This window comes from Pistacia vera, unplaced genomic scaffold (genome assembly GCF_008641045.1).
Source record: "Pistacia vera cultivar Batoury unplaced genomic scaffold, PisVer_v2 Contig227, whole genome shotgun sequence".
NCBI lineage: Eukaryota > Viridiplantae > Streptophyta > Magnoliopsida > Sapindales > Anacardiaceae > Pistacia > Pistacia vera.
The window spans coordinates 1,520,671-1,535,773 of NW_022196032.1; the positions used below are offsets into that span (position 1 = coordinate 1,520,671).

At 38.2% G+C, this 15,103-nt stretch overlaps 1 protein-coding gene across 1 annotated transcript; it reads right to left on the reverse strand.

Annotated features, from left to right (window-relative positions):
• Positions 1–3,420: 3,420 nt before the first annotated feature.
• On the reverse strand, positions 3,421–4,073 carry LOC116130963 (acetylserotonin O-methyltransferase-like). Its single transcript, XM_031416637.1, has 2 exons — positions 3,639–4,073; positions 3,421–3,542 (listed from the first exon to the last, which is right to left on the reverse strand). Exons 1-2 carry the CDS (start codon positions 4,071–4,073, stop codon positions 3,507–3,509), a joined length of 471 nt encoding a protein of 156 aa, XP_031272497.1. The 3' UTR covers positions 3,421–3,506.
• Between the last annotated feature and the right edge of the window lie 11,030 nt (positions 4,074–15,103).

Genomic DNA, 15,103 nt, shown 5'->3' on the forward strand with positions numbered 1-15,103 from the left:
TTGCTCCAAAATTTTGGGTTTAGAGATTGTTAGGAAGTGTAATCACCTTAGTGCTTTATTTGTGCTACCAATGTTTGATGAAATTTCATAAAGAAGTGCGTATGAGTATGTTGATTATCTTTTTGATATGAGTTTGTAGATGGTAGAGAAAGTAAGAATGACATGTTTTACATGCTATATTTCATCTTTGCATTCAATCATTTGAATAAGAAAGACAATAGAAAAGCCATCTACATGCATACAAGAATAGAAAGACAAAGAAAGAAAAGAGAATTATTAAAGAAAAGAAATTGAATACTAATTTCTAAAGAAAGATAAAAGAAAGAAGGTTGTTGGCGATGAACCTGTGAGTGACAAGAAGAGAATTTCCCATGTATGCCGCCTTTAGTGTGGCCTAAGAATAAAAAGAAAACTTGTACATTCCTAAGAGTACCGTGATGAGGACTGTACCCAGAAATATACCTAATGCATGCCGCCTTAGTGAGGCGCCTAGAAGAAGAAGAAAAGTTGTACAGTCCGTAAAAGTGCATGTAGATGAGGACTGTACTCACTCATATGACCAGGGTTCCGAATCCATGCCTCAACCGATACCGATTGTAACAACTGCTGTAACTAGTAAAATGCTTCTTATCATAATAGGAAATGGGCCTAAAAATATTCTTTTTATTATATGTAATAAGTCTTTCATACCACAAAGAGTATTTTTTACAAAATGCCATTTAAAAGACAAAAACAGGGGAAACAGTGTAGCTATTGCTCCTCGCTTGTTGACGCCCCTCCAACTGCATCATCACCTAGATCCTACTTCACAAAGGAAAATGACGGGGTGAGCACAAAAATAATGCTCAGTAAGTAACTCTATATCTGTCTATCCCCGTAACTATTTTTCTTAATTCCTTCTCACACTTTCTTTCTATTGTTTTCTATTAACGTTATGGCCTCATCTTACCGGAGGTATGGCGATGGTGTTCCCACAACCACCATCTCACTCTTCATGACTATCGGTGGAGTTCACATAGCACCAACCCGCTCTTAGTGACTACCGGTAGGGATCAAAGCATCTACCCGTTTTTCATAACTATCGGGTGGAGACCACAAAGCACCTACCCGTCCTCATGACTTTTGGGTGCCTCACAAAGCATCAACCCATTTCTAATGACTTCGGTGACGATCACAAGCATCAAGCTGTTGCTATTAAATATTGGGTGACGATCACACAGCATCAACCCGTTTCCACAAATATCGGGTGACATCACAAGCATCAACCCGTCTCTAATGACTTTCTCTACTCTAGCACTTCTCATTCTCTCACCCGTAGAGTAGTTGCATTCACAAAGTTCTCTACTCGTAAAGCAAGTGCATACACAAAGTTTTCTACTTTTCTTAAGTCACTTTTCAATGCACAATAATGCATATGGATGGTTCATCTCCACTAATGCACTTAGAAATGCCAACATGCAATGTTGCAAAATTAAGGTTCACTACTCATACTTAAACCTCTACTAGGGGTTTAAGTATGAGTAGTGCATCAAACAACTCAGTGCATAACAAGATTCTACTATAACAATAATTCTATGTCTTTCTCTAACCATCCCAAATGGGAGAAAACTCCCTCACATGTCATAAATCCTGTCATAGAATAACACTTCTAAAAGGATTTCTCAATATCCCAATTCCATCTCAAACTCATTCCCAACCCACATCTCACTCTCATAATCAAAGTGTATGAACAACCATATTCATAGTTATCTCATTTGAATCTAATAACATAGCATATCACATGTATATACATACACACAAATACACACATAATTGCAATTAACTCCCTATTCAAGAAAGTTCCAAATCCCACTTGGGTTGGGGTTTACTTACCTTGTGATGGAGAGATCTCACTAGCTCTTCCTTTCTCTTGGTTTGCTTGATTTCCTCTACCTAGGATGTCTTAGATTGATCTTCTACCCCAAATCACTCCAAACCCCTCTAAATCCTTGAACAATTGGAAGAGAAGTTGAGAGAAAGTAAAAAGGAGAGTGGCGGTGGAGAAGAAGAATGAAGGGTTTTGCAATGACTTAATTCCTTTTAATACAATTTATGCACAAGAAATTCCCATTTTGCCCTTACTCTTCCTTGGAATTCCATCTATACCCTTTGATTCATTACAAACACACCCCATATGAACATATTCTCCAAGCAAAATCCTTACATTTTACTCCCACTTTCCTACTAATGGGGTAGAATGGTCAAATTGCCCTTAGGGAAGAAAATATCTAAAACGTAACCAACATTTTGATCGGCCCGTCGCCGCGAGCAAAAGCCTCTGTCGCTGTGGCGAAACTGTCCAGCAGCTTCCCCGGCTTCAACACCCTTCCCCGCGGCGAAGATTCGTCTTCGCCCTGGCGAAGCCTGGAACCCTAAACTTCTTCTATTTTCAACCATTTCAAGGCAATTATTCAACATACCACTCAATCAAAGCCAATCACAACATAGTACTAATAAACCGACTCAAATAAGAACAAAAAGGAGAAACATTAGTCTACGTACCTCAAGTGGGGCGTTACACCGATTGACAGAGAATAGAAAAGAAAAGAAAAGAAAGAAGAAAAAAGAAAGAATAGAAAGAAAAGAAAGAATAGAAGAAAGGAAGAACAAAAAAGAAAAGAAAGAATAGAATGACAGAGAAAACAAAGAAAAAACACAGAAAGAAAGAAAAACAGAATAAGAAATAGGAAAAAAATGCACATCCTATGCATTTGTTTACTTGCATCATACCTATGCATGATACCATGCTTACTATCTTATAAGAAATAAGAAATAAAATAAAGAACAGAGAGAAGTAAGAACAGAGAAGAATAGAGAAGTGTAATGTAAGGAAATAAATTCAGAATATGAGTAAAGAAGATAGAAGTATCATAGCGATTTACTTACTGAGTAATTAGTGCTCACTCCGTTGTTTTCTCTGTTTTTGCAGGAAATATGTGAGAAACGTGGGATGGAACGTTCGAGAGTGGAGGAGAATGACACTACGTCCACGTATTTTGAGATTATGTATATGATACTTTTGTTGTTGTAAGAAATTAGTATATAAAATAAAGAATTTTTGGGCTTACTATTTTGTACTTAAATACATATATATTTCTATGATATATTTAATGACTTTATGTTATATTTTACAAAGTTTACTAGCTAGAAAGAGTTATTACATGGTAAGCCTGTCCTATGTAATATCAACATTTATAACAACAAAAGTAGGATGGAGTTTTAACCTTTTTATTTATTTTATTTATAGTAAAACTAAATTATTATCACATAATTTTACTTAACAGAAGTAGAGAATAGAAGATTATATTACTTTGAAGTATGTATAGAAAGAAGAAGCAAAGACTTTTAACATATAAATTCAATCAAATATTCTATCCATTCCTCATTTTTTAAAAGAAGTTGTTTTAGATTCTTAAAGAGAAGAAATTATGTCTTTTTAATAGATTCTTCACCTCAGAAATCTTAACCTAAAATTTAAGAACAAAATCCCAGCATGTTTGCACCTGAAAATTTTTATAATTTGTTTTGTATTTATCTTGTTTTTAAAGATAAATAACTTTTAATCACGTAATTAAATTTAATGATAAATAAATACCAACCATAATGAAAATAGCATCAGCCATTGGAATACTCTGAAACATGTCACCTCCCACATTCTCAACTCCATGGGACTGCTCAGCATCACACACAACATAAGGAAGATCAAAATTGATCCCTCTAATCCATGGAAAAGCTTTCACCAACAACCCTAAAGCCGTTCCGTTCCCGCCACCAACATCCACCAAGCTACCAACTCCATCAAACACCTCAGGACAACCTTTAATAATCGCCGGCACTTTCACCACTCTAGCTCCACAAGCCATTGCATCATTGATTAGCTTACTAAAAGATTCATCCCCAACTGCATAGCTCCATATATCCTTCCCATGAGCCGCCTCAAAAGCCGGCGTTCCATTGACTTGGACGCCGGCGCTCAAGTTTATCCATGATGCCACCATCTCCGGGCCGTTCTCCAGTAGAACAAAAGCGGCCATGCTGTTTTGTCCATGTTTTCTGAAGCGGCGTGAGATTGGGGTTTGTTCGAAGGCTATGGATCCGTGGCTGGTGGGTTTCTCTTTGAAGATCTGGTAGTGAACTAAAAATCTCATTACTCGGTGAAGAGAGGAGGGCGCGCAATTGAGAGCTGATGATAATTCTGAAAGTGTCACGGGGCCTCCATGGTTCTCTATGGCGTCAGCTATGCCGAGCTCAGTGGCACACTTTACGACTGCCACTTTCACAAACCCGAATACATAATTCCAAATTTCAACGTCTGCTTGAGCTTCTTCTTCTTGCTCTTGCTCTTGCTCTTACTTTGTCGTTGCCTTTCTTTCTGTGATTACCTCCATCTCTCTTTATCTCTCTTTCTGTGTGTTCCTGAACAAGATTGACTGTTTTCCATCTATATATAGCAATTAGTTGATGATTGGAGAGATTTTCTTCATTATAAAATTACGTTGTTGAAAAATAGCAACTTCTTGCTTGAAAATTTTAAATTGTAGAGCCATTATCTACGCTATAGAAAACATTAATTAAACGCTAATCATGTATTTAAATAGTTGTTAACTTATGGTGTGTTTAATGAGAAGATGTTGTTAATTACTTTTGTAATGCATTATGGTTGTGAGATTGCTTTCTACATTATTAGAAGAAATTTCAGTTCATTTAATAGAATAATATCAATATAATTGTATGGGCAAAAAATCGTACTAAACTTTCTTAGGCCTAATAATGAAATAAACATTCTATTGCCCAGTGTCTTAACTCAATTCCGATTGGGCTCATATTTAAAGCTACCTTGTGGAAAAGATCATCTAATGAGATGACCTATCTTATAACAAGACCTATTTTATGAGCCGGCCCACTCTATGAGCTGGACCACACCACGAGTCAGCCCTCTCCATGAGTTGGGCTACTTTACGATTTTGATCACTCTACAATCAAAGCCATCTTACGAATTGAGCCAACTTATGCTTTGAGCCACTCCATGAGTTAGGTCTTTCTACAAGTTAAACTAAATTGGGCTTCAGCCCATTAGCCCATATTCGTTCCAAAATAGGACTCAGAGTCTTACTTACTTCTTAGTTTATGCAAGATTCCTAATCTTACATGAACTAATACTTCTACTTCTACATGAATAAACATTACGAGTTTCCTGTTTACTCAAACTCCTACTGTGAGAACACATAGTTCTACAAGGATCAAGCTTTATTCACTCATTATAGAAACAAAGGTTAACCCTCTCATTATTGATTCACATACAATCCATAACTTTTGCTCTAAAAAGTTTTTGCTCTTGTAAAAACGTATTAAGGATGAATATTCACACTTTTTTTTTTTTTTTCATTCATAGAATAAAATGATACATATTTATATACACTTGTAGTGTTCTAATCTAGGTAGGTGATCAATTTCTATTAGGATACAAGATCAATGTGATCCCTATAATCTAGGAAGTTATATACATCTGTAACACTCTCCCTCAAGTTGGAGTATAGATATCAATCATACCCAGCTTGTTACAAAGATAATCAACTCAAATCCCAGTTAGCGCCTTTGTGAAGATATCTCCCAATTGTTCTCCAGTCTTCACGTACCTAGTGGAAATCAGACCTTGTTGTAGTTTCTCACGGACGAAATGGCAATCGATCTCAATGTGTTTCATTCGTTCATGGAACACTGGATTAGATGCAATATGAAGAGCCGCTTTGTTATCACACCATACTTTCACTGGTACTAAAGTTTCAAGGCCTATTTCAGTCAGGAACTGATATATCCACATTATTTCATAAATAGCTTATGCCATAGCCCTATATTTCGACTCTGCACTTAATCGTGACATGACATTCTACTTCTTGCTCTTTCATGATATTAAATTTCCTCCGACAAAGACACAATAGCCTGATGTGGATCTTCTATCTACCTTGGAACCTACGCAATTTGCATTTGAGAAACATTCAATATGAGAGTGACTATGATTGGCATATAATATACCACGTCCAGGGGCTCTTTTCAAATAACACAAGATCTGCTCCAAAGCCGCCCAATGATGAACTGTTGGGGAGGCCATAAATTGATTGACAACACTTACTGAATATGCAATATCTGGACGAGTCACAGTAAGATAGTTCAACTTCCCGACCAATCTTCTATATTTCTCAAGATCTCCAAATAGTTCACCATCTTTTGTAAGCTGCATATTAGGAACCATTGGAGCACTACATGGCTTTGCCCCCAATTTCCCTGTCTCAGTTAACAAGTCGAGCACATATTTCCTCTGAGAGAGGAATATACCTCGTTTTGCTCCTTGTAACTTCAACCCCCAAGAAATACTTCAATATCCCTAAGTCTTTTGTGTGGAACTGGGTATGAAGAAAAGACTTAAAAGATGTGATGCACACGCTATCACTCCCAGTAATAACAATATCATCCACATACACAACTAGAAGAATGATGCCAGTTTCAGACCATTTGTAGAAAACAAAATGGTCAGTTTTACATTTCAGCATACCAAATCTCTTAACAATCTGCTAAACTTTCCAAACCAAGCACGAGGACTATGTTTTAAACCATACAAAGATTTGCGAAGATAACATACTTTCCCATACTCCCCCTGAGCAACAAACCCAAGAGGTTGCTCCATATAAACCTCTTCCTGAAGATCGCCATGAAGAAAAGCATTCTTGATGTCTAGCTGATGCAAAGGCCAATCATAAGCAGTTGCCATAGAGATAAACAGTTGAATAGAGGTGAACTTAGCCACAAGGGACAAAGTATCAAAATAATCAACTCCGTAAGTTTGAGCATATCCTTTAGCAACCATGTGACAACTGCTGTAAGCTAATACAATGTATGCATAATAACAATAAAAAATGGGGCCCAAAAACTTTCTTTTCATTATAAGTCATATGTCTTTTATACACAAAGAGTATTGTTTACAAAAAGTCATTTTTAAAAGACAAAACAGGGGAAACAGTGTAGCTATTGCTCCTCGCTCGCCGACGCCCCTCCGACTGCATCAGCACCTAGATCCTGCATCCACAAAGGAAAAATAACGGGGTGAGCACAAAATAATGCTCAGTAAGTAAAACCCTCCATCTGTCTGTCCCCGTATGTATTACTCTTAATTCTTTCCTTATACTATTTCTGTTTCTACTAAACGTCATGGCCTCATCTTATCGGAGGTACGGCCAGATGGCGTTCACACAGTACCATCTCACTCTCCATGACTATCGGGTGGAATTCACACAGTACCAACCCGTTCTTAGTGACTACCGAGTGGGGATCACGAAGCACCTACTCGGTTTTCGTAACTATCGGGTGGAGACCACCTAGCACCTACCCGTTTCTCATGACTTTTGGGTAACGATCACCAAGCATTAACCCGTCTCTAATCACTGTCGGGTGATGATCACAAAGCATCAACCCACTTCTAATAAATGTCGGATGATGATCACAAAGCATCAACCCCTTTTCTAATAACTAACCGGGTGGTGGTCACAAAGCATCCACCCGTTTCTAATACTTATTGGGTGATGATCACAAAGCATCAACCCATTTCTAATAAATATCGGGTGATGATCACAAAGCATCAACCCATTTCTAATAACTATTCGGGTGATGATCACGAAGCATCAACCCGATTCTCATAACTGTCGGGTGATGATCACAAAGCATCAACCCATTTCTAATACTCTTCTCATTCACTCTACTCTAGCACTTCTCATTCTCTCTACCCTTAGAGTAGTTGCATCCACAAAGTTCTCTACTCATAGAGCAAGTGCATACACAAAGTTTCCTACTCTTTCTTAGGTCACTTCTCAATGCACAATTAATGCCTATGGATGGTTCATCTCCACTAATGCACTTATGAAATGCCAACATGCAATGTTGCAAGAATTAAGGTTCACTACTCATACTCAAACCTCTATTAGGCATTTCATCAAACAACTCAAGTGCATAATAAAACTCTACTATAACAATAATTCTAAATCTTTCTCTAACCATCCAAAATGGGGAGAAACCCCCTCACATAGCCACAAATCCTGCCAAAGAAAGACACTTCCAAAAAGGATTCCTCAATATCCTTCAATTCCATCTCAAACTACCTTTCCAACCCACATCTCACTTCTTATATTTGAAATGTATAAACAATCACAAAGCACTAGAAATCTCTATTTAAGCCTCAATAACATGGCATATAACATGTATATAACATACATACATAAGTGCTATCAAAACCCTAATCAAGAAAATTCCCAAATCTCAACTTGGGTTGGGGTTTACTTACCTTGTTATGGAGAGACTTCACTAACTCTTCCTTTCACTTGGTTTGCTTGACTTTTTCTCTACTCTTAAACAAAAGAACAAAAACCCTCAATATTCAATATATACAAAAACTCACAAAGCTTCACAACCAAAGCAAGAATCCTTACCTTAGGATGCCTTAGGTTGATTTTCTACCCCAAATCACTCCAAAAGCCCTTTAAAACTCCTTGATCAAAAGAAAGAGAATTTGAGAGGAAGCAAGAGAGGAGAGTGGCGATGGAGAAGAAGAATGAAGGGTTTGCAAAGTCTTAATTCCTTTTAATGAAATTTATACACAAGCATTCCCATTTTGCCCTTACTCTTCTTTGGGAATTCTATCTATATCCTTGGATTCATTACAAACACACCCCCATAGCAACATATTCTCCATGAAAAATCCTTACATTTAACTCCCCACTTTTCCTGCTAATTAGGGGTAGAGTGGTCAAATTGCCCTTAGGGAAGAAATTATCTAAAACTTAGCAAACATTTTGGTCGGCCTGTCGCCGCGGCGAGGAAACTTCTGTCGCCGCGGCGAAACTGTCCAGAGAGTTTCCTCGTGGTTTCAACACCTCTTCGCCACGGCGAGGATTATTTTTCGCCCCAGCGAAGCTTGGCACACTGAACTTCTTCTATTTTCAACCATATTCAGGGCAAGCATTCAACACAACACTCAATCAAACAATAATACCAAGAAACCAACTCAAATAAGAGCGAAAGAAGAAACAACAATTACGTACCTCAAGTGGGGCGTTACAAACCAGACGAGCTTTTAGCCGAGCAACTAACCCATCTGGATTAACTTTAACTATAAACACCCATTTGCATCCAATTGGCTGTTTCCCTGAAGGTAAATCTACCAATTTCCAAGTACCATTGTCATCGAAGGCATTTATTTCCTCTATCATGGCATTACGCTAACTAGGATGAGAAAGGGCTTCATGAACAGTTTTAGGGATAGTAATAGAATCAAGGGAAGCAATAAAGGAGCATGATGAGTGTGACAAATGATCAGAAGAAACAGGATAAGTACATTGTCGTTTATCTTTTCGTAATGCAATAGGAAGATCGTCACTTGAAACTGGATCGGATGACGAAGAAGTTGGTGTCGGACATGAAGCAGAAGGAGGTGGACGACGAGAGTAGACTTTGACAAGAGCAGGATCAGAGATAGGAGCCGATGTAGGGAGCGTAGGAATAGTGATAAGGTTAGAGACTTGAGCTAATTTAGAATCAGTGTAGGGGAAGTGAAGGTATAAACTAACAAATCATCATTATCATCATCCTTCTGACGATCTGAAGGAGAAGAGGGAAAGTGTGGTGTTTCTTCTAGAAAAGCAACATCAATGGAAAACAAGATACTTATTAAGACTTGGACAATAACATTGATATCCTTTCTGAAGTCGAGAATAACCAAGAAAGATCACATTTTAATGACTTGGGATCTAATTTAGTGCCTAACTGTCGAACGTCCCGAACAAAGCAAGTGCTACCAAATACCCTAGGTTCAAGAGGAAATAATGCTTTGTTAGGAAAAAGAATACTGTACAAGGTCTCACCATGAAGGACAGAAGACGACATGTGGTTAATCAAAAAGCAGGCGGTGGAAACTGCATCAGCCCAGAATGGTTTAGGAACATTCATTTGGAATAATAAGGCTCTGGCAGTTTCAAGAAGATGTCTGTTTTTTTGTTCTGCTATTCTTTTTTGAGATGGAGTATCAACACATGAAGTTTGATGAAGAATGCCATTCTGAGTCATGTAATTTTGAAAAGAAACTGATAGATATTCTTTTGCATTATCACTGCGCAATGTATTAACAGAAACATTGAATTGAGTTTCAATCTCAGCACAAAAAGCACTAAAACAAGAAAACAAATCAGAACGATTTTTTATGAAGAATAACCAAGTCATACGAGAGTAATCGTCCATAAATGTAACAAAATATCTAAAGTCAGTTTTAGACAGAACTGGATAGGGACCCCAAACATCAGAGTGAACTAATTCAAAGGGAGAATTAGTTATTTTATTGACTCTAGGACTAGAACTGACACGATGATGTTTAGCAAACTAACATGACTCACACTCTAATGTAGACACTTTATTAAACTAAGGACACAAGCTCTTCAGTTAAGGAAGAGATGGATGACCCAAACGACAATGTGCTTGAAACGGGGATGCAACGCTAGAACAAGCGACAGGTGTAGATTTTGGTCTGTCAAGATTATATAAACCTCCAGATTCATGTCCTTTACCAATAATCTTCTTTGTTACAAGATTCTGAAACAAGCAATAATTGGGAAAGAATAAAACACAACAGTTAAGAGCACGAGTAACAGAGATCAAATTGAAAGAAAATAAGGTAAATGTAAGACATTTGACAAGGGAAGCTGTGGGGTAGGTGTTAGAGTCATTGAAGTGACTCTATTTTGGTGATAAAAATACCCAATTTGTGATTAAATTGAAGTATATTGAGACAATTAAAGAATTTATGAATTTATTCACGAAAATCGCTTCCTAATATTTTTCTTATGAATTTAACGTGTTTGGAATGATTTTGGAAAGTATATGAGTTGATATTAGGTTGTGGTTTATGGATTAAGGGTGATTTTGTCTCATTTATGCTGTTTAGGGGGTAAAATGTCAAGTTTTAAGGGGCTGATTTTGTCACTTTTCAATTATGTAGGGACTAAACTGATATTTTACAATATGTTCTATAAAAGAAAAAAATGCAGATCGCGTCCAGGGGGCTGTTCATCTTCATCTTTTCCGACGACCCTTCGTCTTCCATTTCCGGTGACCTCCGGTGATGTTTCATCTCCCTCGTGCACAGCTCATCATCATCCCGTCAAAACCACGGCAAACCACCAGCGAGAACCACCACGTCGCGACGCTTTGCCTTCCACCACTGTGACTTTTCGTCTTCCAGGCGAGATTTCGCCGTTTTCCGGCGACGGTTCAGCTCCCCAAGGGTAGATCTCCCTTCCCCACGGCCGAATCTACACTTCCCTAGCTTCAGCCGTCGCGAAAACCGTCGGAATCCGCGATTTTGCCGCCGCGCCTCTTCATCTTCAGGCCAGATCTTGCTCATTTCTGGTGACTTCTCACCTCCCCAGGACCTGATCTGAACTCCCCATCACCAGAGCTTTCTATCGGTACCTTCGGATCCCATTTCCGCCACCGTTTTCTGGAGACCTGCCAGAAAATTAATGTTTTTCGGCGAACCGCGGCTGTTCATATTCCGAGCTGTCCGTTGGTCGTTTTTGCCCCTTTTTCACATCATATCGCTGTCGGTTACCTCTTCTCCTCCATGGTCAGCTCCGTTTCCACCGTTTCGGCCTCTGTCATCACCACCATGAGTTGCTAAGCTCCCGGTTGTCTGTTACGGCATAGGCGAGATCGAGATTGACTCCACGACTCTCCTCATCAGCTCTCGACTAGTTGGATGAGCCCGATTATAGGAAATTTGGTAGTATTGTGCTTCGGATTATATTTGTTTTCGTTTCATGATTGATTTCGATACTTTAATATGATTTGAGCATAACTTGTGATGAATATTGTTGTCCATTATGATTTAATATTTTCATAGAACTTGCTAAATGATAAACGTTGGTTTGGAATAATTAAATGATGAATATTGCTTTTCATTACTTCGCATTGATTGTAATTGAGTTGTGTTCGGATTTAATTTAATTTCTACTATTGTTGCGTTTATTGTGAAGTTGGTTGATTGGATATTACGTGTTGACAAATTGTATTTGTTAATCGCGTACCAAATAGTGGTATTACCTTGTAGCGTTTATCGACGTTCAATGATAGTCTTTAACCAATCGAAGTTGAGTGATCGGGTGAGACAGGATAGATTATACCTAGAGTGTCGGGAAACCATTTCATTGATTTACCTTGCCTTGTAGGTTTAGGGGATCGTAGAGGGTGGAGGAGAATTGTGTGAGTTGGTCTCGTGTCGAACCAAAACCGTAACGGCAACATTTTTATTATAAAGTCTTTATTAGTTTTAATTGCACTATTTCATTATTTGCATCTAGTTTATTTAGTTTTCATTAATCCATTGCCAATTTCATTTCCGCTACTTAAAATACATTAGGTTGATAGTCTTGCTCCCTGTGGATTCGATCCTGCTTACCGCTAACTATGGTACTTAGGTTTAATTTTTAGACTGTGACGATCGGTCTAACAGTAGGGGTAACTGTGCCAGACCCAAGGACGTAGGATGGTGACCCATCTGCTAAAGTTACATTCGAAATGGTTTTTGATTGATAAGTAGCAAAGAGACTGGGATTGCCTGACATGTGATCTGTTGCGCTAAAGTGAATGACGAATTTGGAGGATGAGGAAAGGAGACATGTATTTGGCTTACTTGAGTTAGCCAAAACCGTGACAGGAGTAGATGACGCTTTTAATGATTCATGGTACAATGAAAACTTGGCAAATACATCTGCAGAGATAAGAACTAACTGATCAGATGTATCATTGGTGGATGCAACATGGGTAGAGAGATTTCTTTTATTTCTGTTCTAAAGCTTTCTACAATCAAGCTTCATGTGTCCTGGCTTATGGCAATAGTGACACACAATTCCTCCCATATTACTATTTGACCCTCCTCTTTTGTTGCCACTTCCAAATTGTGATCGCCCACATTCATAGTTGTTCTTTTGACTGGCAAGAGCACCACTAAATTGAACCGGTAGGGGTACCTTCTGTGCGAAGTACCCTACTAAAGACATCTTGCAACGAAGAGATCTCTAGACTTGCTAGAACCTGAGACTTAGTAGTCTCAAATTCAGAAGGAAGACCTACAAGAAAACTCATGATTGCCATTTGCTCCCGTTGTTTTTGTTGAACTTTGACATCAGCACTGAAGGGTAACAACATGTTCAACACTTCATAAGTTTTCTTAAACTCCATAAAATAAGCTGTAAGAGACTTATCTTGTTTCTCTGCACGGTAGAATGCCTTACACACTTCATAAATATGAGAAACATTCCCTTTATCAGTTCTTTAATAAAATCACAATGATTAATTAAGCCAAGTACCTCACTGTCAATAGAGTTTCGTATTTGTAGAATCAATCGAGCATCATCCCGGAGCCATGTCTTTTTCGAATCATCCTCAGGTGGATCATCAGTCATATGATCATCTTTATCAATACTCCGCAAATACAATATAACAATTTTACGCCAATCATGATAATTAGTTATACCCATGAGCTTATGTTCTGTAATTTTTGACATCGTCGGTATCATCTCCATCACTGGCTTTGTATCAGACATGTCTTAAATAACCTATAATCCTAATGCACACCAACAAACGGTTAAAACAAAGCAAATTAACCAAACTTCAGTGACACACCAAATCAATCAACATCCACCACCAACCAGAGACCAAAGCACAGTAAAAAATCCAATAACCAAACGAAAATAAAGTTCTAAAAAACTCACAACTAACTCCGTAGAAATATCCAAACAAAACAAAACCCGCAGAAATATCCAAACAAAGGACAACAGTAACTAGTAAGAGATTGCCCAATCCAGCACGAAAATGTGCTGTACAAGTGCCGGTGAAGCAGACGAAGAGAACCGGAGGAGATGTCAACAGTGGACGCGCTCTCATGCGTTGGCGCGTGGTATTGTTGACTGGAGTTTCGGGTGGCGCATAGAGCTCATGCGCGGGGATTCTGATGACCGGAACTCGGGGTTTTGCCGATCGACGGCTTCTGATTCTCCCTAGGGTGGCGGTGTCGAACAAATCTTACCCTAAACAGGTGTTCCCAATTTGAAACCCAAACCCTAATTACCTTTTAAGGATCTGATACCATGTAAAAATGTATTAAGGATGAATATTCACGCTTCTTTTTTTCATTCATAGAATAAAATAATACATATTTATAAACACTTGTAGTGTTCTAATCTAGGTAGGAGATTAATTTCTATTAGGATACAAGATCAATGTGATCCCTATAATCCTAGATATCAATGTGATCTCTATAATCCAGGATATCAGTGTGATCCCTATAATCTAGGAAGTTATATACATCTGTAACAACTCTCAAGAACTGCCGCCTTTCCCCACCATAAAGTTTAGTTTCGACTAACTTTACTTTTTGTAAAGTCGTGATCCGGCCACTTTACTATAGTCTTGCCCTAACTAAACACTCACGGTAAACTCTTTGCTGCTCTCAACCTCACTTAAATATTTCTTTCAACCGTGTTGACTTGAGCCTTGAACGTCGAAGTGCCTACTTTAGACCACACCAGTGTCCCATGAGCCTTCACGTTTGCCTTCATTGTCTTTACAGGTCTATACGATTGTCAATAGCCTCGTCCTTACAAGATCAACCTTGTTCGAATCAACTGTAGATTTTACTATCTACAATAACCAAGCACAACAAATGTTGATTAACCTGACCATCAGCCAAATTAATCCTATTACCATGCTAAAACTCCTTTATTGTTCGTTATATAAGATCTAACTCGATGCCTATCAATCTCAGGAATCAATCTTTCTCTTGCTTCCCTTGGACTAAAACTTGAGTTTAACTGTTTATTCATGGCCATGATCAAGAAAATACGATACTATATGGCTAAAAACTTATCTCCCAAATTCAAACTCACTCATATTGACAAATTTGCATCAAAAACATGGATGAATTATCGATCAAGACAATAATGATATTCATACCACTACTTCACAAAATTTA

Excerpts from the sequence above, each read along its gene's own strand:
- LOC116130963 (XM_031416637.1), bottom strand. The coding sequence starts at position 4,073 with ATGGCCGCTTTTGTTCTACTGGAGAACGGCCCGGAGATGGTGGCATCA. Across the intron at positions 3,543-3,638 it reads CTGATGCTATTTTCATTATG|GTGCAAACATGCTGGGATTT; the intron begins GTTGGTATTTAT and ends AAAAATTTTCAG.